The following is a 23,824-nucleotide window of genomic DNA, read 5'->3' as shown; positions in this document are numbered from 1 at the left end:
CAAGTCGTTTCTTGAACACTTACAGGGATGGTGAGATGTCATATAGAGAAAAAAGTAGGAAGGCAAAAGTTCAGCTAGAACTCAATCTGGCCACTGCTGTCTGTTAAAGATGATAAAATGTGTTTTTATAAATACACTGCCAGCAAAAGAGGGACAAGAAGAACCCCCATCCTTTATGGGATGTGGAGGGGAACATTATCACCACAGATGAGGAAAAAGCTGCCTTCTTTGCCTCAGTCTTCAACAGTAAGACTGGTTATCCTCAGGGCAACCAGCCCCCCTGAGCTGGCAGTCAGGGGAAAAAGAGCAAAAGAGGCCCCCCACATTCCAGGAAGGAATGGTCACTAACCTGCTGTGCCACTTAGGCACTCACAAATCCATGGGGCTGGATGGGATCCTCCCAAGGGTACTGAGGGAACTGGCAGAAGAGCAAAACCATTGGTAATTATTACTAAGCATATATGACAATTACTTACATACATGACAATTATGCTTAGGTGCTTTATATCCTATATGGAAAATATTGGGCTGTGATGGATGAATTCTCATGAATCATAGGTCTTTCCCATTCTCCCCAGAGAAAGGAAACTCACCAAGTATTTATTTTTATTCTAAACTTTGAAATATTTTCAGTATTGAAATTAAAAAAAAAAAAAACAACAAACCAACCGAAACTCCCCAAAAACTAACCCTGAAAAATCCATCTCAATCTCACTAAACATTGCTGATTTTTTATGTGACATATTTGGAAAAGACTTCTGCTGATTTCTCCTATACTTTCACTTTATCATATAGCCAATGCTTGATTACAGAATATGCATTTATTTGGCAGCAAGAAGTTTGTGGTGGTCACAGCCTGGTTTACAAACCAGACTCCATGAGCAGTTGCTGTAATACACAAGAATTTTATTTTGAGGTCTGTACTCATGGTTGACTTAAGTGACCACAGCTCTGTTGAACTGGCCTTGATATTCTTAACCAACAATTAATTTGGTCTTACAACCACTGAAAAATCTTCAGATCATGAGCTTTATTTCAAGCTCATAAATCTGTCAAGCTCACAAAACTGCACATCCCAGTTGAGTATCGGTCTTTGACCCGATCTAATTCTTTTCTTCTGTTCTTCTTAAATAATCACTGTAATGGAAGCAGAGCTGCTCTGGAGCAATAAATTACAAATGTTGTGCTTGAGTCTGCTGATTGGGATGTGATTGAACAGATAATTTACAGATGACTATTGAACAAAGAGCCTCTGGTGGCTCAAAATAACCCATTTCTTCATAAACTCTTGAAAGCAGGGGAAAGATAATGCCAAAACCCCTCTCTTTAAAGGCCAAGGTAAGCACACAGAGTAATAAAAACTCTGGCTGTGGAAATGAGCTGCTCTGAGTGGAAATGAGGGAAGCTGAAAGACCCAGATGGAGAAATGGACACAGGCTGTAGCCTCTGAAATGAGCAGCCGGTGGGGCATCAGCAGGAAAGGTTCCCTAGGGAACACCCAGAAAACCTGTTTGTTCCCCAGTCCTGCATCTCCAAATGATGTTGTTCCTATTGATCAAACAGTGGGGTGGTGAGCAGGAGGCTGGCTGTGCACTGCTAGCCTGGGCTGCAGGCTCTTCTGGAAACACAGAGCTGGGAGAATGTGTTTAATACTCAGGTTTTTGAAGCTTGGAGTCTAATCTAAGAGCGGAGGAGCTAGATTGAAGAGCAAAAGCATGGGGCTTGGGTGATGTGCTCTGAGACTGGAAAAAAGGGAAACCTGTAGATGTGATAGAGACAGTCCTGCAAATCAAACCTGGGTGACGTGGTTCTACAGGGAATGCTGAGGGTATGCCTGCTTCTGCCATCAGGAATGGATTTTCTGTTGCAACAGGGCTGTGCTACTCTGCAGTGTCTCCTGCACTGAACCTGCCCATGTGTCTGTTCTCAACTCATCTCTGCTTCTGTTGACCAGTTCTCAATATGCTCATAGTGATGCCTTGGTTAAAGCAAACCAGTGATTTAATTCTCGGTTTCACTTCTAAGTTTTCAGTATTACAAGGAATAGCCTTGACAAGTCCTATTAAGCAAAGCAAAATAAGCTTTAGCCTGCACATTAGTTTAGCTACAGTGAGTTATCATATAAATGAACAGTACTGAAATGTACCCAGCTCTTCCACTGGATTTATGTTTCAGCACATATCACACCATTCAACAAACATAGATCATTTTAAATGGACAGCTATGTACAAAATTATTATACAGTGTTATTACAAAACTTGAGAAATAAAGCTCTGAATTTTGAAAACACGATACTGCACAGTCCCAGTTTTAAAGCCAAAGTAACATGATTCCACATGTTCTGCAGCTTGGACATAGACTCTTGAGTACAAGCAGCTGACAATGGAAGTCAAACCCAGAGATTTACTATAGGATAAGCTGAAGATGTGTCCAGTAGACCACTCTGGAAAACCTCTTCCTTTTGCTTTAGTAAGAGAAACCAGGGCCCTGGTTTTGCAAAAGTTGATGGATGCATCAGCATGTGTTACAAGACTACTTAAGACTACTGATGCACTTCAACATAATTGCACATAAGCATCATGTAGGAACCAGACACTGTTTATATGGCCATATGTTTACTAAAATACATACTTTTTCTTTTACTTCCCCCGCCCCCCCCCCCCCCCCCCAACCAATTTCCCTTGCTTTAAGTGATTGAGAGTAAAAATACATTTGTCTAATCTGGGTCTTGGACCTGGCCCAATATAAGCTGTCAGTGGGCAACGAGAAGAGGGACTTAACACACCTTCACCCGTGATGGTAGAGCTACTGCTTAGTTTATACCCTTAACTTAGCTGAGGCACTGCTGTTTTTAACACTTCTTTGAGAGCTAAACACTGCAGTCTGTTCTTGGGCCACACTCAGCTGTCATTTCAAGAGGAGTTTGGCCTAAGAGCAGGTTGAAAGACTTGGCTTCCAGGACAGGTCTGACCCTTTCACCTCCACTATGCACAGAACCATCCCCTGACCCCACAGGTGCCCAGTGCACAGGCTGAGAGGTCCCAAGTCTCTGGGGAGGCTCTTTAGGTCCTGGGGAGGGGAGTGAAAGGCTGCATGAGGAGAGGCTGTGGGTCTTCATGGGGCAGAAGTTGTCCATGGTGGCATTTCATTGATGCAGAAGCCGGAGTCTCAGAAGCTGGCAGCACTCCAGGGACACGCGAGAGGTTCTCTCATACTTTCTGCCTTGCCATGACACCTGCAGGAAGAGGGGGAAATGCAAATTATTTGCAACTATGAACAAAAGTGATGTGTTTTTGCATGCATGTGTATCTAAAAGTGAGGTGCTACTAGGGAAATCACTTTCATCTGTTCCACAGATAACCCAAAAAAAGGTAGTTTGATGCACTGAATAAAAGCTTCATGTTTCCAGAACCAATCCTGATGTTCCAGAGTTGGGGCAACTTTAAGTTTACTCCAATAACATATATCGTTCTAGGTATTAAATTGCTGAACTAGGTAAATCTAGAGGATTTAGCAGGACTGTCAGAAGGACGGGGCAGCACACAGTAGCCTGTCTCACTCCATAACTGAATCAAATACCATTTCTTAAGGCAGACATGAAGGCAAAGGCCTAGCAGGAAGATGAGCATTAGACTGATGACGTTCTCTCAGTCCATTTAAAACTGCCCACAGTCAATACTGGGTCTGCAGAAGGGGAGGTGAAGCATCTGCTCCTTAAAGAAATAAAGATAAACCTGGACTCTCAATTCCTTCTGTTTGCAGGGGAAGGTTGATGTGCCACTGTGCCATGTACATGTCATAGCTGCCCTTCTGCCCTTTCCCTCCCTCCTCATGAGGCTGTGGTCTCTGAGCTGGTCTGCACTCACAGTTTGGTTTTTCTTTTGTTTTCTAGGGAATAAATGAAGTAGATTTGTGAGCAGTGAAATTGCTAAAGCTCAGTTGCTGAAGCCCAGTTGCTTATGGACTTGTGCTTTCAAGGCTTTTCTTTCCCCTAACCATTCCAAGTGACATGCAGATGGGAGGAAAAGGGGAGCTGCACAAACAGACATGAACATTTGTCTGTAGGAATTCTCTTGTGTCTAAGGCAGGCAAACTCAAAGAGCAGCTCCCTTGAGTTCAGCTGTTTGTACAGTCTCTCCTCTCTTTTACTGTCACCTTTATAAAATGACTCTTCCAGCTCTTTCTGGACTTGGTTGGAAATGAGTTGAGATGTTACCAGGGTGCACACAAACAGTGTGACCAGCAGTGCCTTGATTCCAGAGGAAAAACAGCTAAACCACTTCTTTCAAGGACAGGAATATAGTGTGGGATACCAGTCTTTAGGTGTAAAAGCTGACATTTAAAAACATTATTGCAGAAATTGCTGCATAACAAGATATGGTCAAGGTGAGGCAAGAACTCAGTAGCTGATTACAGTCTTTCACTGCTCTGAAATATTATCATAGAACCACAGACTGCTCCTGCCATCTGCTGCTGTTAGGGAAGCTCTAAAAACTCATAGGGGGTTTGAGTCTTGATCCCTGCAGCTGGATTTGCACAAGAAGGAAAAAGATTCCTGTGGCTTCACTGTGACCCATTAATTTCCACATCAGCAAATCCACCAGAGAAAGAAATATCCTGTACCAAAAGAGAACTAGTGGGGACCTGAAAACAGACTACGTATGCTTGGGACAAAACATAAAATAAAAATAAAATAAAAAAAAATTCAGGTGAAGTTCCTAGGGAAAAAATACTGATTGGTAACACTCTAGGCTTGCTGAATCTGTCTTATCAAGAAGTTCTGTCTTATCTGTCTCATCAAGACAGGAGCTGCATTTGGGAGAGGAAGCTCTCTGGCAGGAGACTAAGACAAGCAAATGGGTTTTTGCTTCTGCTGCCCTTGCTGTGTGACATACAGAAGAAGAGGAAAAAGGGGTTTCAAGGTGCAGCTCATCTCTGCCCTCCTGGCATCAAATTCCAGGCAGAGTCTGCTGGTGCAGTGCCAGGCACTGCATTCCAAGGATGCAGTGAAACTCCTGCCTGACTTGGTCACTTCACAAAGGTATTGTATGCTCATGCATTCCTCTGTGTTGCATTTCTGTGACTTCCCAGGACAAAGCAAAACTGTGTTTCATATATTTTTTTTTCAAATATGACTTTTTTTAAGCCTGCATGCTTAAAAAAATTGTTGAGTTAAGCTTAGCTCATGGTTCCAGCTACCCTTCCAACATGTCCACTGGTCCTGGTGTACTTCTCACCTATTCTTGTTATGTTATTATTTTCTGTTTCTGCAGGAAATCTTCCTTAGGATTTTTAAACCAACAGAGCTACTTCCACTTCATGTAATCCTATGTTACTGCAGGAAAAGGGCCACAAGGAGGGCAGAAGTAGTCAGGACTGTAACTACCCAATGTATATCCCATTTTCTCTTGCTGGCAGTGATGGTCCAGGTGCAGGAACAAAAGCAGTCCTGTGGGGAAATCCTGCACAGATTCCTCCTGTCTCTGTGCAAGAGCAGGACTCCCAGCTGGGCTCCTGGCCCCAGAGAATTGGGAATGCTGGAGAATAAATACATTCCTTTCAGGAAACAAGACAAAGAGCGATTTGATGATATTGATTTAGTTCATAAGACATGCTCATCAGCATGGAAAGGACAATGCGTAACTATGCAATTTCAGTACAGTGGGTGTTTCAGTTGTTTATTTTTCTTGCTTTTCTTTCCACTTGCTGTAAAAACGGGGGAAGTTTTGCAAATGAAAGTCTCACCCTGGAACTCCTTTTGAGGGGCAACCATATGTTGCCAGCATCAGTGAAGGATGCAAGGAACTTGTGTGCTACTCTGGAGTTGAATTTAGCTTTGAGTGGGAGCTGGTATCTTGCCCCAACTAGTATTTGTCCCTGGGTCCAGTGTTTTATTTCCTTTTCCAGATACCCATATTTAAACAGTGCTATAGAAAGTGGTTACCCACAAGCAAACCAAATGTTCTTTGCTGGAGGTAGGTACTGAAATTGCATTTTTACAGTTTTTGAGAAAATAATGTGATCAAAGCAAGGACTTTGTTCATCACATGAAGTTTGATTGTTTGGTTAGAATAATGGCTTTTAATTATCTGCAGGGAGAAGCAGTTTGGCTGCTGCTGACACAGAGGACAAACATGTGGGCTGTGACCCTGTGTCAAATGGAGATCAGCACTGACTCCACTCAACGCAAGATCAACACCCTGCAGAGTAAAAATCAGAGTAACAAATTTATTTCACATGTGTTTGTGATTAGAAAGAGAGACAAAAAGCTTTTGTGACGTGCTGCATACTGATTAGGTCTGTGAAGTCCCAGTGCTGTGGTTAGTTCACAAAAAAACACCTTTGTGAGTTTACATACCTCATTGTGCCACACAATCTTTTTTTGTTTTATTATCTCCAGTATCAGTCTCAACCTCTGCTTTTGAACAAAAGAGAGACACTAAATATATCTGATCATGGCAAGGCCAAGGTAGCAACAGGGAACTTCTTATGATGAAAATACTGTCTAGTAGCAGAGAGGTTCCTAAGAACATATAATATATGAATGGTTTGGGTTGAAAGAAACCTTAAAGATCACCTAGTTCCAGCCCCCTTGATGCCATCCCTGCATGCCCAGGGAACCCTGTGGCTTTTGCAGGCTGGCGTCAGTTCTTAAGCCAGAACTCCTAATTTCAGGTGTCAGGAAAGAATTGCGAGGGCTGTGAGCATGGGATGCTCCCATTGCTGCAGCTTCTGCTCCTCCTGAGAACAAAGATCGGGAACCACTGTTACAGGAAATCACTTCTCATTCTTGGCTTGTTTTTATCTAAGGGAAAGTGGCTTGTTGAGAAATGTGAATAACTACAAGTCTGGGACATGCTGCATTAAAAGGGTAAATCCCTCTGTGGTAGCTGCTCAACCTATGCTGTCTTTCTCAGCAATGGGTATTCAAACCCTCCCTTCCTTTCTCCTCCACCCTCCTTGAAAGGAAAAACATCAAGCATTGGTAAAAAGAGACTTTCCCATTTGCCTGCCCATTTGTTTGACCTCAGGATCTTGCAGGAAACAGGCTTTGGAAAGTATATTTTAAGTTCTAAAGGCTGACAGACCCATCTGTCACCAGGCATCTCCAATTTGGGATTAATTGCTGCCCACCCAAGGGTAAAAGGATCCAAAGGATTTGGACACTCTTCCCAGGTTTGGGACTGGCTGAGGACTTTTGGTATGAAGAGGGGCCCTGTGTGGCTCCAGCAGCTGAGCTCCCTCCCAGCCCCAGCAGGGCAGCCCAGCTGGAGGATGGCTCCTTGGTGGAAGCAGCAGCAAGATGCCCTTTTTCAGTGACTGACCTTCCCCCCTCCCTCTGCAGCAGTGGTTTGAGGGCCTAATGTTTAGAAGCCACCTAAAGTACCCCTGGGGCAGGTTGTCAGGCAAAGTGCTGTTGCAATGAGGGGAAAAACCAAACAACCCCAAGGCAGCATTGATGTTGCTGCTTTTATGTGTTTATAAGTAGTTCAGAGGGGGTGATTGCTGATTAAGTACCCAGTATTAACTGCTCTTAATCACTGCTCTGGAGCCTAATGGAGCTCTTGTTTGCACATAACCGTGCCTTGTAGCTGTCTTTAGCACACTTGACAGATGTGCTTATTGCCGTCTTTAGTGCTTATGTGTAATGGGCTTTTTAATTATTGATTCATCATTACTCCTTTATAAACTACTTATACATGTCACCAGAATGAACTATGCTTGTGTGTTTCTTTTTAAAGCTCTTTCAGGTTTAAAAAATATAATAGCTGCATGAAATAGTGTGACTCTAGGGGCAGGGGGCATTGGGCCTTGAAGTGGAAAGAAACAGGTGCATACAAATATATCAGGAAGGTTCCCACATTTAAGTCAATCCCCGAGGGCTATTTATAAAATAGGTACCTGAGTAGCTTTTGCTGTGCCTCTTCTTCTTCTTCCGTTTCCCCGATGGCCTCTGCTTTTCCCTCTCGCTGTGGGTTTGCTCTGGGGGAAGTGTTGCCGAACAAGAGGAGTCAGTGGCCGGCTCCTCTGAGAAGGACTTGTCTTGAGAGGTGTCCAACAGCGAGTCTGTACCAGGGTCTTCATTCTCCTTCGTCATTTCTTTTGCCTCTGCCTGCTGAGCCTCACTGCAGGGAGCAGACTGAGCACCCTCTGAGCCATCAGCTGGGCATTCCTTGTCCTGGCCTCCTGACATGGACCCGTTAGTCCAGCTGAGTTGGTCCCTCAGAGCAGAGGCTGAACTGCTGCTTACAAAGCTGATTCTTGTGCCTATGTCAGCCACAGAGAAGGCAAAGGAGCCGCTCTTTGTGCTGGGCTGGAGGCTTTCCACGTTGTTTGCCTGCTCCATCCTGGGGCCCAGCATGGTCTGACTGGCTCCATCAGTTTCCACCATGCTCACTGAGGGGCTTTTGGTCTGGGACTCTAGAGGCAAACTTTCTCCAGCACTGTTTTTAGATAATATCTGGCCTGAAGCTGAACCATTTGTAACACCTTCACCTGTCTCCATCGGAGCAGTGGTTGAGGGAGGAGTGCTTTCTGAGGGATGATCATCCTTGTTTTGCTTGGTCTTGTCATCGACCTGCTTCTCTGCTGCTTGAGGATCCTTAGTGCTCTTTCCTTTAAACAGAAAACACTCAATCAGTTTCACCAGGAATCAACAAAGATGCACCTACCCTGCAGAGGTTACAGGCTGGCAGCTGCCTGTGGAGGGAGCACTGACCCTAAAGCAGCTATGCAGATGCAGGACCCGTTTATCCTCCCTGTACCTCCCCTCCTTATACCCATGTGCTCACCCCGGCTGGACTCCCAGGCTCCAGCTCAGCAAAGCCCCTGATTTGTTTTCAGCAGGTGTTAATTTGTTTCAAAATGGCTGCAAAATGGCTCATTTCAATGGAAGCTCCCGGACTTGCAAGAAAGCCTGAAAGTCTGACATCAGGAAGAGAGAACCTGCCTGTGAGGTTCTGGACCAGGCTGGACTGCTGGTTTGGCTGTGTGAGGATTTCAAGGCTGCTCATAAGCCAGCCTTAACCTGCCCTTGCAGAGCAGGTCTAGGAGAGCCATGGATAGACCAATGTCCTTGGACTTGCTTAACTGCACTGACACTGAGGTCAAGAGACCAAAGAAAACAACCCATGGGCTGTCTCCTCACAAGCACCTAAAGGACTTGGGTACCTCTGTTTCTTTTTTAAAGGGCTTCTTCAGTCTCCCAGGTGTAGACCAAGATGAGATGCAGCAGTCTTCAAGGCAGAAACACGCTGTGCTACTGAGACTCGAGAGCATGGAGGGGACTTGTGTGGGGATGACAGCAGTGCTCCATCAGCATGGTGCCATGGCTGACACGTGGGTCAAGCATCTCAGAGGGTTTATCAACACAGATGCAGGGCCATGCTGCTCTAAATTCCTGCTAATTTTGTGACAGACCTGGCTAACAACAGCTTGGCACTGGCTGCAATGCCTTCCTAAATAAAATGCCTCAAATGCAAACACAAAGGCTTCTTGGTGGTGAGTGCTTGGCTCAGGCTCAGAGGCAGATGGGAATGAATAGCTGCAGGTACAGTCAGGTCTGTGTCCTTACCAGACTGGCTTTCCTCTGGGCTCTCTGCAGACAAGGGTTTAGGAGCTGCATCTGACTCGTGTCTGTTCTTTGTCTTTCTGAGCGTGAACCCTTTCCTTATGTCGGCGAGCAGGGCGTCGATGACACACACCTCCTCCTGCTTCATCAGCCCCTTCTTGACTGGGGGAGAGAGAGACGAGTGTTAAATCTGCTCTGTGATCCCACAGCACTATATCCTGGCTGAAGACAAGAGATGTGCCCCCAAGTCATGGTGCTACAGCCTGGCACCAGCGGCACCAGCTCTGCCTGGACATGTCTCTGGTTGTACCATGACCTTGAAATATTCCCTGTTTGTTATCAATGTTGGGGGGAGATTTTTTTTTGGAGGAAAAATAACTCTAATTTTTCTTACCTCTCAGATCTTCTAATTATATTTTTCAGCCTTTCATTTTCATCCAGAAGGCATATTTAAGTAACATGCAAGATTTTTGGGACAATTGTGGTGAAGAGGGACTATTCAAGTGTATTTTGGGGACCTTGGATGGCGGAAAAGTCAAATGTTTCTTTTTAGATTTGGGATTCAAAAGTTATGTTTAGAAACTGAAAAAGTTAACTGAAATATTTAATTTGTGGTGGTTTTCTTTCTTCTTTGCTGTTCAGTCAGCAAACCTAAAATTAACTTCTCTGCCCAGCTGCAACTGTGGAAAGTCAATTCTTAGCTATGGCTGTAAGACACCTAAAAGCCTTTAGTCAGCCAACACCTGGAAGCCTACAAAATAAATTACCACTACTGGTCCATTAAAGCAGGACCACCAAAGAGCTCCTATGGCTCCATCTCTATTTTTTGAAGCCATTTCAGATACTCACTGACTTTTCCATTTTCTCCCTTCTGTCTCTTTCCCTCTTCCTCTTCTAGCTGTTTTTTCCTCTTCTCTGCTTTGGCAGCTTGCTCCTTTCTGTCCTTGTTTTCCTGCAGTGAGGTAACAGTGGTATGAGAAGGTTGAGTAAATGCCTGCTAGAGAAGCTGATGAGGAGAAAGGAGATCTATAGATGAAGGAAGAGAAATTCAGGCCTCATCCTTTGCAATAAATAAAATGGGCATTGGGAATAAGGGCTGTCATACCAAAATGGTGAGAGGGGATCGCTAACTTTGGCCAAGACTCTGCCATGTCCCAGTTGGAGGTGGCAGGGGTGATATGCCACACACAGCTCCCTGCAGTGTGCTCACATGCCTGACCTCTAGCTGAGGTGAAAGTGGGAGATACTGCAGCCACAGTGTTTTCCAAACAGGTGGCTTTTTTACTACATATCCCCCTTCCGAGCCTGTTTGCTCAGGTTGGAGCAAAGGGTTAAGTTTTGTAAGCTCCTTTCTCTAAAACTTGCACACTTGGCCCAAGTATCACAAAATCTTTGTGGCTCTGCAGCTGAACTTGCACCAAAATCACAAATCCCTGGTGTTTGGGCCAGGTCCAGAAGCACCAGAAGTACATGAGGATGCAGTGGAGGAGGGATCAGACACCACTTCACTGGAGGACCTCATGCCAAGTGCCAAAATGAGAAGGCTGCAACCAGGTTCCCCCTGGATTCGGGTGCCCATCCCACTCCTGTTCATCAGTGTGGAGGCAGCTACCAGCACCAGGGATGCTCAGCATCCTGTACGCAGATGCCAACCTTCAGGGCTCGGATGAAGAGATCTCTGAAGGTCTTCATGATGCTAAATATGTCCTCCAAGGACAACTTGCTTGGGTCCTCACAGAGATAATTTGCAAGTTCTTCTCTCTTCTTTTCAATGGTTTCAAATTCTTCTTCCAGCTTTCTGGAGGCATCAATGCTGTCCTGAAACACATTAAATGCATAAAGTAAAACACCATCCAGAGGACAACGAGTGAAGTGCACTCACAGAGAAAGATTAGAGCTTACTGCAGGGCTCTGGGTCCTGGCTTTTAACGGCAGCAGAGCTTTAGGGTAACAGGTGGGAAGAAATTAAGATTTGCAGATGATCTTTACTCTTGGCAACTGTCCTGTGCCAGTTCACAGGGGTGGCTTGAGCAAGACATGGAAAGCTCCATGCAAAGCTTAATCCCAAGCAAAGGGCTTCCCTCTGGTCATCCACACAGAAGGTGACCATCTTCCCTTAAAGTGTGGAGTCACACAAAAGCATGGACAGAGCAGTTGGGGCATAAACCCTAAGAAATGGCCTCACCAAAGGTATCTACGTTTGGGGTGCAACTGGCAAATGCACATTTGGGTTGTGTGGCATTGCAGCCTATTTCCAAATCTGAGAGAATGTCTTGTGGCAATATTTTCTCCCCTCTCATGAGGCTCCTCAGCTGCAGATGTACCATGCACCACCTCTCTGAGTGTAATGGGGGAGATCTGAGGCAGCTCCATCACTGACCTGGATGGGTTTCTCGTACTGTTGTTTCACATCCTCATTTGATGATAAGACCTTCCGCTGAAGCTCCAGCAACTTCTTTAAATTGGTACCAGACTCCGTGCGTATAATATCAAGATTAATTCTGAAATTAATCACATAGAACCCTTCCATTAGTTGACACTCCAGCATCTTGAGCTGACAAAGGAGTGGACAAGTCTGAACTCATGGTTTGGTCACCCCTCTGCTTCCCACCACTTCACTGGACTGAACCCTGTGCTCTGAACTCTACATACAGTCCAAGCTTATGGAAAACAGCTTCCCTTCCTCCACAGTACTTATGGAAAGGCTGCTAGACCTACCTACAATTTTGTGTATTGGGTAAGATGAATGTCAAAAAAAGTCCACCCATTCAAAAGGCTGTTCTCTACCTGCCATGCTCAGCATTAGCTCACTTTCCCTGCCTGCAGGTACTTCAGAAATGCTTCTGGGTAGCTGGCCTTCACCAGCTCCTGCCACCACAAAGGCAGTGCACATTTCAGAAGGGTCTGGGAGGCAGTTTTAACTGACTGCTCTGCAAATTTCAGTCCTAAGTGTTGCCAGCTGTAGTAGAATTATTACATATTAAAGGGCTTTCAACATTCATCAACCAAATCTTTCAGTTAAGACTATGTAAGATGCCATCTTGTTAATCTCTATACCAGCTGTGTGTGTCCTAATTTCTGGTACGTTGTTGATGTGCATGGAATTTATTTTTGTTTTTAATTCAAAGGAAGTGACACACAATTTTACCCTGCTGCTTTTGAAACATATTCAAGATCCTTTGGCAGTTCCAGGAGGTCCTTGTGGCTGTTTTCTACTTCCTGAAGAGGAAGAGAGAAATAAGTGTTATTTGGTGTGTGGCTGGAGCTGAGGGGAAGCTGGACAGAAATGTCCAGGAAGGATGACTGTGCTCTGTTCTGCTACTGCCCCCCTGTCTGTAGTTTGCACATTCAGAGAGGGAAGGCATTTCTCCTGGCTATAAAAATGTAGAAGAGTGCTGAACCCTGAGAAACGCCCATAGTTGAAAGCAAAGCAGAGCTCTTCTTGAGCATGGAGGCAGGCAGGACTGTGGTTTGATGCAATCTGACACTTCCTACGGTCCCAGAAGGGTACTGAGAGGCCTTGAATCTTAATTGCATTTTTTACTTTCACAGCTGTCCTTGCTGAAGCTACTGCCAGCTAAAGCGGGGCTTGAACATGCGTAACTGAAACTGAGGGACATTGATGAATGAAGGTGGCAGAGCAGAGCATGGAGAAAAAAGATAAAAACAGCATTGCAGGGAATAGGAAAGCCATGGGGGCTTGGAGAGAAGCAAGCCTGAGCATAGTCTGGAGGAAAAGGGAAAGTCCATGGAAAGGCAGAAAGGCTGAATGGGTACAGATGAGCCAGGACAGCTTTGTGCTCTGTGGTTTGCAGCTGCTGATGTGCAGATTGCACAAATATGAAAGGAAGTTGCAGACGCTGTGGGAAAAGAGGCTGGAGGGAAGCAGAGCAAGTCTTAAAATAAGGAGTAGTGCCCACAAGCAGCTCCCACCAGAGTCACCAAAGTGATTCAAACACTCCTGACTTGTGACACTCTGTGGCTTACCAGGGAGGACGTGAGTATGAGCATGTGGCATTAGCCAACAGCAGAGTAGGAGAAATGTCTCATCTGTGATAAAACCCTCCCTCTCCCCTGCTGTGCAGGACTTGGCAGTGGTACCTCTAGAATGTGGTGGAGCAGTGTAATGCGGGTTTGGTTTGCTTTGGTTTCTGTTAGTTTGAGTAAAGTGCTGATTTTAAACCCATCGGCATCGCCTGTGTGACTTCCCTACAAGAGAGGAAAAAAAGCAGATGTAACTCCCATGTCCATCCAAATTACAACCCTAAAGGTGATCATTCACAGACTGTAATGGGGGAAGGAAAAGACAAAAAAGTCCTTACGTAGTTCAGGAAGTTTCCAACTTTGAGGATCAGCTGACAAAAGACTGGCAGGCGATGACTGGTCAGAAGATCTAAAAAACATAAGGGACTTTTAAGCTAAAGCCTCTGTTACACCAGAACATTTCCTAAACTGCATTGAAATTGGGATTCTGAATTCCACTAAATCAAATCTGGTATTTTGGCTTTGCAGCCCAATGCCCAACCGGCAGAGAAACTGATTCTATGTAGATTTCAGTTCCATGGGTTGTAAAAGTCTTTGTTGACTTCGTTTCTTTCTTTACATCTGGTCTCTCATTTCCTAGCGGCAAATAACCTGGAGCTGGACCCTCCTCACTAACAGCAATCAAAGTCCTGCCTTCCTTGCAAGTTTCCCAGTGTGGGGAAGGGTAACCGGGCTGCAAATTTAATCTTGCCAACTTCATTTAGCTGTGCTGTGAGGCCAGTTCCGACTGCCCTATGATCACCTGCCAGCTGCTAAAACCAGACACGCTCACCCTGTTCCTGGTCTCTCACGGCAGAGGTGATTATCAACCAGATATGAAGGGTACAGTCCCTGTCCTTGCTCTTACGACAGGGTGCTGCAGTGCTGTGCTTTCTGAAGCACTCAGCTTTGAGGCAGGAACAGCTCCAAAAGGAACAACTGGCTGCTGGGAAGTCACTTCAGGGGATTCTTCAATTTATCCCAGCAGACAGCTGTAATGCCAGCTGGAGAAACCCTCAGCAGAAGTTGGGGGAACTGGCTCAAAAGGACAGGTGACACTTGACAGTGCCAAGAGGAGCACACTGCTCTCAGAGGAGTGGGACCAAAGGTTTCTGCCACAGGAAGACAAAATCTATTGCATAAACTTTCTGTGTACTCATGATATTGGAGCATCAGCAATTTATAACCCAAAATAACAACCTTTTTCTTCTGGTTCCATTTCTAGGCAGAAAAATACTAAAGCATCGCTACTTTCAGGGGAAGTTTGGGGTAGGCTTTTCTGACAGCAGAGAAAATTGCTGTATGAAGCTCTTAATTTGGGAAATAATGCTGGATGGAGGAATTAGCTGCAGCGCAGCCAGCTCTGCTGTCTAAATTCAGCTCCTTTGAAAGGGCTGATGAACTTTCAGCACTTCACCATTCAAAGTGTTTCAGAGGAATACATCTGCTGCAGAAAGGGATGAGGGTGAGAGAAAATGATCTTTGGTCCACTTAACGGCTTTGACCATTAGTGGAGATACCTAATCTGCATCCCATTTTCAGCAAACCAGTGAACAGACCACACAGGAATTCTTTGGTTTTGGGTAGTAATATTGCAGAGCTCCAGGAGAGTTTGGGGCTAACGCAGCAGAGCTCCAGGGGAGTTTTGTGGGGGCTAAAATTTCCTGTCTTAAATGAGATCCAGAAAGAAGCTCAGGCCATCTATACCTTCACAGGCTCTCCGGATGGCTTCAGCTTTGGGCTGAATCATGTCAAGCACGACCGTGGTCTCTTCACAGATCAGCATACACTCAATGCGCAGCTGGTAGCTAAGGGTGGAGAGGGATTCACAGCATAAAGGCACTGGGATCTCAGCCAGCACAGCAGCCCCCTTCCCACAGCACCAGCAAGTCCATGCCACCCCACAGCACTGTCAACCACATCCACACCAAACCACTGGTGTGGCCTGTGGAAGGAGGCGAGGGGCCGCTCCTTGCCCTGAGGGCCAGCAGAGATGTGGGTCCTGCTGATGCATCGTGGTGAGCAAAGAGTTTCCCCTTCTTGGCACTGCCTTTCACTAAGTTATGGAGCACCCTTGGGCAGATCTGACCCTGAGTCTGGGCCAGCTTTTGCTGCTTCAGAGGGAGAGGAGGTGCTGGATCAGGAAGATAATCTAAGGGTAACAGGGCAAGGGATTGCTCCAAGGGGGAAGGGGGAATCCACCAGTTAGATCTATCAGTGTTGGTCTGTGAGGCTCCAATAAAGAAACTTAAACTTCCCAGAGGTAAATCAAGAAACAGATTGGGCTGAAGTTCATGACCAGCAACCTTACCTGGGAATCTGAAGGAGGAGAAGATAGAACTGATCTGCATTTGCTAGCTTTGATTTCTCTTCTTTGAAGGCCTTCAGGTTTTCTATCTAATGAGAAATAGAGAATCAAGACTGCAGGGCTGCACTATGTGTTCAGCTCTATGAACCAAGGGTACTGCTTTCCTCCTGACCTCATGCTTTTCTGGCAGCAGCTTCAGCAACTGCTTCAGAACCTCAACATCAAACTTGGTCCGGTCCCCATTTTGGATCATGGCAGTCACCTCTTCATTGGAGCTGCAGGAAGGAGGAGCAGAGCCAGCCATCAATCAAAGACCACTTTTCAACTATCACACACTACTAAGAGATTTATCTGTGCAACCACTCTGTGCTTTCCCTCGTAAAGAGCCACAGTAATCCAAAAGGAAAGGTATCTCCCCGTAAATTAACTTAGAATCAGGACCTGGATCCCTGCTATGACCCAAATCTTATTTCTGGCCCTGATCAAATGACTCAAGGCCAGAGATGAATCCTACAACTGAGATCTTGTCTCTGAGCATTGTTTTATCTTAAAAGAAAACTGAACTCTACATTTGTCCATTGGGCCTGACTTGAGGAGGGATTTGACCTCCAGGTGTCTCAGTCTATGTTGCCCTAAGAGTCTGTGCCACAACTTTATCTGTAAAATGAAGATGTAACTCCTTTGCCAACATATTGGGAAGTTGTATGTAAAAACACAATTAAACCCCTAAACTCAGTATTTTAAAGACAGTGTAGGACAAAATGGGGAATGTTCAGATGATTTAGTAGCATGGACACCAAAGCACATTGGCTAGAACAGATTTTGTGAGGACCTTCCAGATACTGCAAAACCTGCTCAAAGTTTTGTCAACTGTCACGAAAACTGGCCATATCTTACCATTTAAATTGCTTCAAAAATATGTTCAAATTGAGACTTTTCTTGGAGTCCAAAAATGTGATCTTCATTAAAGAAAAAGAAGATATCTCATATTAGATGAGCTGTCTGCAAGGATCTTTACTTGAAAAAACGAGAGGGGCCTCCTCACCTCCTTCGGCTCTGCCTTCACTGGTGCTGCTGTCTTCTCCTTGGGGGTTGGCTGTGGGAAGCAGAACAGCTGCTCAATGCTGCTGTAGTTGGGCTCTATCGTCTCCTCACTGCTGCTGCTCACAGAAGCCCACATTGAGTGGCTCTCTGAAAGAGAGACAAAGTGTTCAGAAATATTCAGACTGGCTGCAGGGACAGCTGAAAGCTCCCAGCGCCTGGGGCAAGGTGAGCTGCTAGCAGGGACACTCTTCAGAACGTGAATGAAATAAGAAGAGACATATTAGTCCTGGATAAATGGTCATTATTGAAGAGGGGCAAGTGTCACAGGTGGGATCCAAAGGCCCTGGTAAGGGGAGGCAGCACTGGGCACACGGAGGCTGTATAGCCCCATCTCTCCCTGTAAAACTGCATTTTCCTCCATGGTGGGCAAACTGCATCAGCATGACAAGTACCTCAGACATTTCGCTTCTATGCCCTGGTTGATATTATTTTTGCTTCCTTGCATCCTAACAGAGGGACTGGGCACAACTTGGACATTTTCTGACTATGTCCTTCTCCATTTTTCATTTTATATTCAAGTCTCCTTGTATAATGCTGGCTTCAGGACTGCTTGAATTTATTTCCACTGCAATTTCTTATATCTTAAAAAAAAATCCTCACCCTAGCATGCCTGTAGAAGCCTCTACTGAAATAATCCCAACATTTTACTGCTCTTGTGATTGAAGACATAGCTTATTTAGATTTCACCTCTGCCTACTTTTATGCAATGGCTGCCTTACTTGTCTAGGACAAAGCTGACACAGCTTGTACCAGCTTCTTCTCACATTTCATGCTCCACTTTGAATCCACTAGTAGAGGGAAATGTAACCCAAAAATCAAGAGATATGTGATGTGATCCTCACATGCACTTTTACTCCTGACTTTAATATACCCAGATGCAAGCACAGGTGAGCTGGGTAATAGAAGTTTGGGCAACTCAGATCAGAGCCTGATCTAAGGCATGTCATAGTGAATTAGGAAAGTATTCCCATCCCTTTCTCTTCTCTTCTCTTCAAAGTATTTTAGTTCAAAGTATTTTAGTTATAAACAAGCTATTCCAAAGTACTAATTCAGTTGGAATAGTTACTATTACATTAGTAGTTTCATGTTACTTTTATATCAGCTCTATAGGTCAAAAGTAAAGGAAATCAGGGAAGTTCTGTACCTAAACAGAGTCAACCACATCTGACAAACTTTAAGATTGTATTTCTTCACCTGGGAAGCAAAAGCAGCAGTGTAAAGCACCCCTAAAGCAGCAGTGACTTTATGCCAGAAGCACCCACCTCTCACCACGTTGGAGGGCAGCTTCTGCCAGTTCAGCTTCTTCATTCTCAGCGTTGGTGTCTTCACTGTCTTGCGGGGAGGCCTGCCCAAGCCAAGGGAGCAGCTGTACTGGGAGGCCACCACGGCTTCTATGTGATCTCCTGTCATGCCAGAGAGGAGGGGTGGAGGGGGAGGGATGCCCCCCATGCCAGGCAGTGGGGGTGGAGGGGGAGGGATGCCCCCCATGCCAGGCAATGGAGGAGGAGGAATACCAACCATGCCAGGCAGTGGGGGTGGAGGGGGAGGGATGCCCCCCATGCCAGGCAGTGGGGGTGGAGGAGGAGGAATACCAACCATGCCAGGAAGTGGGGGTGGAGGGGGAGGAATGCCCCCCATGCCAGGCAATGGAGGAGGAGGAGGAGGGATACCAACCATGCCAGGCAATGGTGGAGGAGGAGGAGGAGGAGGAGGGGGAATACCCCCCATGCCAGGCAATGGGGGTGGAGGTGGAGGGATGCCAGGGAGTGGAGGGGCTGGAGGTGTGTTTGTCATGGGGGATGTGGGGTTCATGGCTGCTGTGCCAGAGGGTAGAGGTGGTGGGGCTGGAGGCGCCGGGTTCGGAGCAGTGTTGGAGGGAGGGTTAGGTTTCTCTGGCAGAGCACAGCAGGCTGTGAACTGGCAGGATGAGATCTTCTTTTCATTGCCCAGTGGCCCTGAGGATGTCACTGGTGGCCTGGTGGGGTTTGATGATCCCACTGGACACCGAGCTGCACGTGCACATGGTTCTGGTTCACCCTGGGCGCCTGTGGCTGCACTCCCAGACAAACGGTTTTCAGCTCGCTTTTGCTTGTTTGGATGTTTCTTGATAGACAGCAGCCTCTCAATGACTTCTTCAACTGTGTTCCCTTGGACTAGAGAAATGAGCCAGGGTCAGGGAAGGGAAAGGAATGAGGCCCACACGCTGGTTCATGCTATTCATCCCTCACCAAGCAGCAGATCTGAAGCCATGGAGAGCCCATTTCCTGGTGTCACTTTACACAACTACACTTTTGGCTTCCAGGCAATTTCTTTCCCATGTGCTCAGCCTACAAACACTTTTGAGTACACCTGCCAGCAAGACAGGCCAGCAGCAGTGGCAGGCTGCCAGTGAGGACAGATTCCCACTGACTCCCATGAGCCAAAGCTCAGGGATTAACCATCAAAACAAGACTGGGAATCCCAAGCCCACTGCTAAATGTGGCGACCCACATGGATGAAGCTTCACTTGACCTTATACAGAAGGTGTAGCTTTGTCCCAGCTTCTATTCAGCTCTTACCAAGTCCCACAGATTATTTCCTGCACATTGGGGAAAGATTTTATGGGACAAGGGAAAACAAGAGGAGAGTGCAGGGCTGGATGGATATGTCATTCTTACTGTCATTGGCGAGTAAAAGGGCTCTGTTCACTACGGCATCCAAGGACTCCCACAGCAGGAGGCTGGAGTGATGAGATGGTTCCAAGTGCAGCAGGCTCTGAAGGATGGACAGGAGCTGGACAGAGACTGGAGAGCGGCTCACCTGGAAGACAGAGCAGCTTCTGTCACAGCAAGGCTGGTTCAGAGCAAAGTGGATTAACTTTGCCATTGTGTGGCCTCGCATCCCAAGCGAGAGGCAACTTACTTTATTGAAGAGAGATGAAAAGACCTCATGATGATCATTCATGTTTATCCCATCACATATCCTTAATAATTCCTCATCATCCTCTATTTTGAACTCCTCAAATGTGTCACACTGGATAAGCAGATCCTCCTCCTCGATGTCTCTGCAATAGTACAGCACTCATTTTCATTGGAGAGACCTTCACTAATTTTTAGCTGACTGTGTTCGTTAAATGGCTTTTATCTCTTTGCCTCTCAGACTCAGCCAGTTGCTGTTGAAAGTACTCTGCCTTATTTATAAAGGATGAGATGCCATCAGTGCATCCTTTCTTGAACTGAATGTATCTCTCAGATACCTGTCTATCTAAACCAAGACACTCTTCCTACAACCAACACGTACAAAGGAATGGGACTTCTCATGGCATAACCTGGCCCAGTATAGGCTTGCTGTGGAATTCTCCTTGGAGCTGTAACAAGCGAGCAGCATTCTGATGTTTTTGAAACCATGCTGCCACCTTTATTTTTTTAAAGTCAAGACTAATTGAAAATACTCCAGCAATGTTTCTATTTGAAAAATCTCCTTCTCTGTTACTCAAAACTGGATTAGAAAAAACACAGACACTCTAAAGCTGACTTTTTCAGCACTCTCAAGACCACTCAGTGTTAGAATTTTACAGTTGCTGCTCTATTAAAATATCATCTCTTCCCTAATTTTATGGTGTTGGATGGAGCAATTCCAGTTACATGGATAACTGCAACTCACATAAACTGCATTCTAGAATTTATCACAGATGTTTCCGATAGAATATAATTTTTAAATTACATTCAGATATGCATTAGTAAGTTGTTTTAACTGGATGCTTCTGGGACCAACAGGAGCAGTGAAATGGTTTTGAACACAGTGAGCTGCTCATTGAGCCCACAGCATTGCTTCAGATTCAGTCTGAAACAGCCTCAATGAGGATATTGCTACTCCATCTGTGCCCAGAGCCTCTGTGCATGCCATCTGTGCCAACAGCTGTCCCCGTGACACTGTGGTTGGCAAGAGCATCTTAACACTGTCCAAACGCCTCTAGCTCCCATGGAATGGGTGCATACAAGCATGGTCCACTCCACCCAGGCGCACTGCACTTCACACAACAGAAGGTTGGATAACTATAAAGTTTCCACAGCTACTTCACTGTCAATCTCATTAAAAAAAAAAAAATAGAGATCCTTACCTTAGCTTGTCTAAAACATCCAACAGCTGAAGCCCTGGCAGGTGAAAAAATAGATATAGTTGCATTATGACCCACTTGGTACTTATTTGTTATGATCTTTGTATATGCTATGCTCATAAACACTTTTTGCAGAGAGAAAAAGTGAAAATATCTTCAAATTAATCTATCAAAGTGGGTAGAGTCAATCTGGTAAATGATGAGACACCACAGCACACATCTGCAGCACCTGTGTGAACCACTGCCCAATCCCCCTGGAGTTATAAAGGGACACAGGCAGTTTTGGGGCATGAGTGACCTCAGTCCAAATTAGATATCTGATCTGATAGGTCTGATATGGTCAAATATTGCTTGATGTCCATGGAGAGAAATGGAGCCCCCAGGCTCACCAACTCAGATGCATCCAGTATGTGAGGTGAATCCCAACAATGGTACCTAGGAGCCTGGGATTCTAGCAGTTGGAAAGAATTTCTGAACCATGGGACAGCCTCTGTGGCTCAACTGAGTAGACACAGAGTGAAGAAACTTTATCAACTCTTGCAAGTATTGCAGCATATGGAAATGTGGCCACTTAAGATGGTTGGTTTTGGAAATGTTCTGAAGAAGCTCAAGTGATACGATGCTGCTGGGATTCCAGAAAAGATCAAAGCTATGGGAAAGCAGCCAAATTACAAAAAATCTGGTGACAGAAAGGCTGTTGAGAATAAAGGTCAAAAGAAAGAAGAAAATTGATATTGGCAGTTTTGCTCCCCAGCCTCCTCAGGCACCTTGTCACAGAATCACAGAATGACTGGGTTGGACGAGACCTCCAAGATCATTGAGTCCAATCCAGCCCTAACACCTCAACTAAACCATGGCACTGAGTGCCACATCCAGTCTTTAAACACATCCAGGGATGGTGACTCCACCACCTCCCTGGGCACACCATTCCAGTACTTTATCATCCTTTCTGTAAACAACTTTTTCCTAATATCCAATATCTAATATAGATACATCTGAAAAATCCCCATCTGGCAACTGACTTTCTCCAGGGAAAGGTGTGACAAACATCCTTACCTATGAACTCGTTTCTGATTTGTGTCCTGGTTCTGAGCTCCTCTTTCCCCAGGATGATGGCATTGATAGCACTCAGCAGTGTCACCATGTATGGCACGTTGTCTGTGTTGGAGAGCTCGTTCATTATGATGCTGAATCGATACTGCTGGTTCTTCACACTCTGTTGGTAACACAACTGATATTATGACAAGAATGGTCTATTTAGACATAAATGCCCATGACTGTGGTGCAGGCTCTCAGATGGAATTAGCATCTGAAATCCTCAGTTTATCCCACTGTGCACAGGACAGGAGGACACAGGTAAAAGCAGCACTCCTCCATTGTGGAGCAGGGGCTGGCTGGCAGAGAAAGCCATTGAAAACACCTCTTGGATCCCTTTGTGCTTTCTGGCAACTGACACATGTACCTGAGCTCGTGGGCAGTGAGACCTGTGGATGTGGCAACATTTATTGTGCTGGTGGTGTATTTGCTGCCAGAAAGCACCTTGTGGCTGGCAGTAATCTGTCCACACAAGTCACAGAACAGCACCACAGACCTATGCTGACCACAAAAGACTTCCTACAGCTTTCACTTTATAAACCCTTACTTCTCTTACCAAAACAATGCAAAATAAACCTTATTCCCACCCTTTTCTGTGGTACATGGATCTGCATGGATCAAAGCTGAGGCATTCCTCCTGCTCCAACCAAACACTTGCCTTGTAATGGTCTAAGGCATCCAGAGCCAAAGAGTGGCCATCTGATGAGTAAATGCACAGTGCAGCCAGGAGCTCAAATATTTGCTTTTTGACCATGACATTAGTTGTGTCAAGCGCTGTAGGAAAAACAGAACAAAACAAAGCAGAATTTATCATGACATTTATGTTCTGAATCTCATGTCTTCTGCCACATGGATTATGATCAGTAGTAGAAAAGAGACTGAGAAAAGACCCATTACAATGGAAAGTGGGAAGAGAAATATCTTAATGTACAGATATCCCATCCCAATAGCATTATGTGATGGTAACTTCTAGTTGGAACAGTAAATGTTACAGGTATCCCACTGGCATTTTGGTGCAGCTTGTAGTTATTCATCTTTTCCATGTCCCAGTGACATGCTGCAATAGCAGCCAAGGTTTTTCAGCACTCACAAAAGTTATTTCCCATTTTCACATATGGGTATTTTCTAGAACAGCAGTTGAATAATTTTCTTTGATTACTGACTCTTATTTTTAGTGCAGAAAAGCTCAATATGCATATGAGTTAGGGCAATTGTTCCAAAGGGGCCCCATATTCCCTTTTTGCACTACTCTTTCTCTGTGAGCCCTGGGAGCTGGGAGGGACTGCAATAGGCTGTCTTTTTTTTCCTATATTAGAGCACAAAGAAACTCCAACACTGAAAAGTCCAGGATACCCCCTTGTTTTGACAGTACAAAAATGCCAGGTCCACATTTTATATAGGCTAAGAAAACGGAGGGTGAAGAGGAAGGAAGGGGACTTCAGAACTGAAGAGGAAGGCAAGTCAGCTTTCAGACTAAAGACATTTTAAAAAGCTATTAATAAGGGTTTCTGGGTACAGCTGTCATCTCTGTGGAGCAGCACAGAAATTATCCTTCCAGCACCAGCACCACTAAGTGCTGTACAGTAAGTTCTACGAGATGCCCCAATGAATTTCAAAGATAACGACC

At 45.3% G+C, this 23,824-nt stretch overlaps 1 protein-coding gene across 5 annotated transcripts in view; it reads right to left on the bottom strand.

Annotated features, from left to right (window-relative positions):
• Positions 1-2,658: 2,658 nt before the first annotated feature.
• INF2 (inverted formin 2) overlaps positions 2,659-23,824 on the bottom strand; it is a 40,338-nt gene continuing 19,172 nt past the window's right edge. For 2 of the 5 annotated variants that reach the window (XM_066188927.1, XM_066188928.1), the window contains exons 3-23: positions 22,856-22,971; positions 22,159-22,318; positions 21,106-21,139; positions 19,908-20,049; positions 19,664-19,805; positions 18,269-19,159; positions 16,948-17,093; positions 16,800-16,861; positions 16,075-16,177; positions 15,906-15,991; positions 15,302-15,402; positions 13,894-13,964; positions 13,673-13,780; positions 12,720-12,790; positions 11,952-12,072; positions 11,225-11,389; positions 10,421-10,523; positions 9,575-9,733; positions 7,903-8,616; positions 6,359-6,418; positions 2,659-3,235 (exon numbers count right to left, since the gene is read on the bottom strand). In XM_066188927.1, coding sequence (XP_066045024.1) covers positions 6,360-6,418; positions 7,903-8,616; positions 9,575-9,733; positions 10,421-10,523; positions 11,225-11,389; positions 11,952-12,072; positions 12,720-12,790; positions 13,673-13,780; positions 13,894-13,964; positions 15,302-15,402; positions 15,906-15,991; positions 16,075-16,177; positions 16,800-16,861; positions 16,948-17,093; positions 18,269-19,159; positions 19,664-19,805; positions 19,908-20,049; positions 21,106-21,139; positions 22,159-22,318; positions 22,856-22,971 — 3,554 coding nt within the window. In that variant the 3' untranslated portion in view covers positions 2,659-3,235; position 6,359. Of the gene's footprint in view, positions 3,236-6,358; positions 6,419-7,902; positions 8,617-9,574; positions 9,734-10,420; positions 10,524-11,224; positions 11,390-11,951; positions 12,073-12,719; positions 12,791-13,672; positions 13,781-13,893; positions 13,965-15,301; positions 15,403-15,905; positions 15,992-16,074; positions 16,178-16,799; positions 16,862-16,947; positions 17,094-18,268; positions 19,160-19,663; positions 19,806-19,907; positions 20,050-21,101; positions 21,140-22,158; positions 22,319-22,855; positions 22,972-23,824 lie in introns of those variants that run through there. The other 3 variants (XM_066188924.1, XM_066188925.1, XM_066188929.1) reach the window with 3 other exon arrangements.

The sequence above is a fragment of the Chamaea fasciata genome, unplaced genomic scaffold (genome assembly GCF_029207755.1).
Source record: "Chamaea fasciata isolate MVZ Bird 193981 ecotype frontalis unplaced genomic scaffold, bChaFas1.0.hap1 SCAF_7, whole genome shotgun sequence".
Classification (NCBI taxonomy): domain Eukaryota; kingdom Metazoa; phylum Chordata; class Aves; order Passeriformes; family Sylviidae; genus Chamaea; species Chamaea fasciata.
Note: the sequence above shows the minus strand (reverse complement) of the source record. Positions and strands in the feature narration are given on the sequence as shown.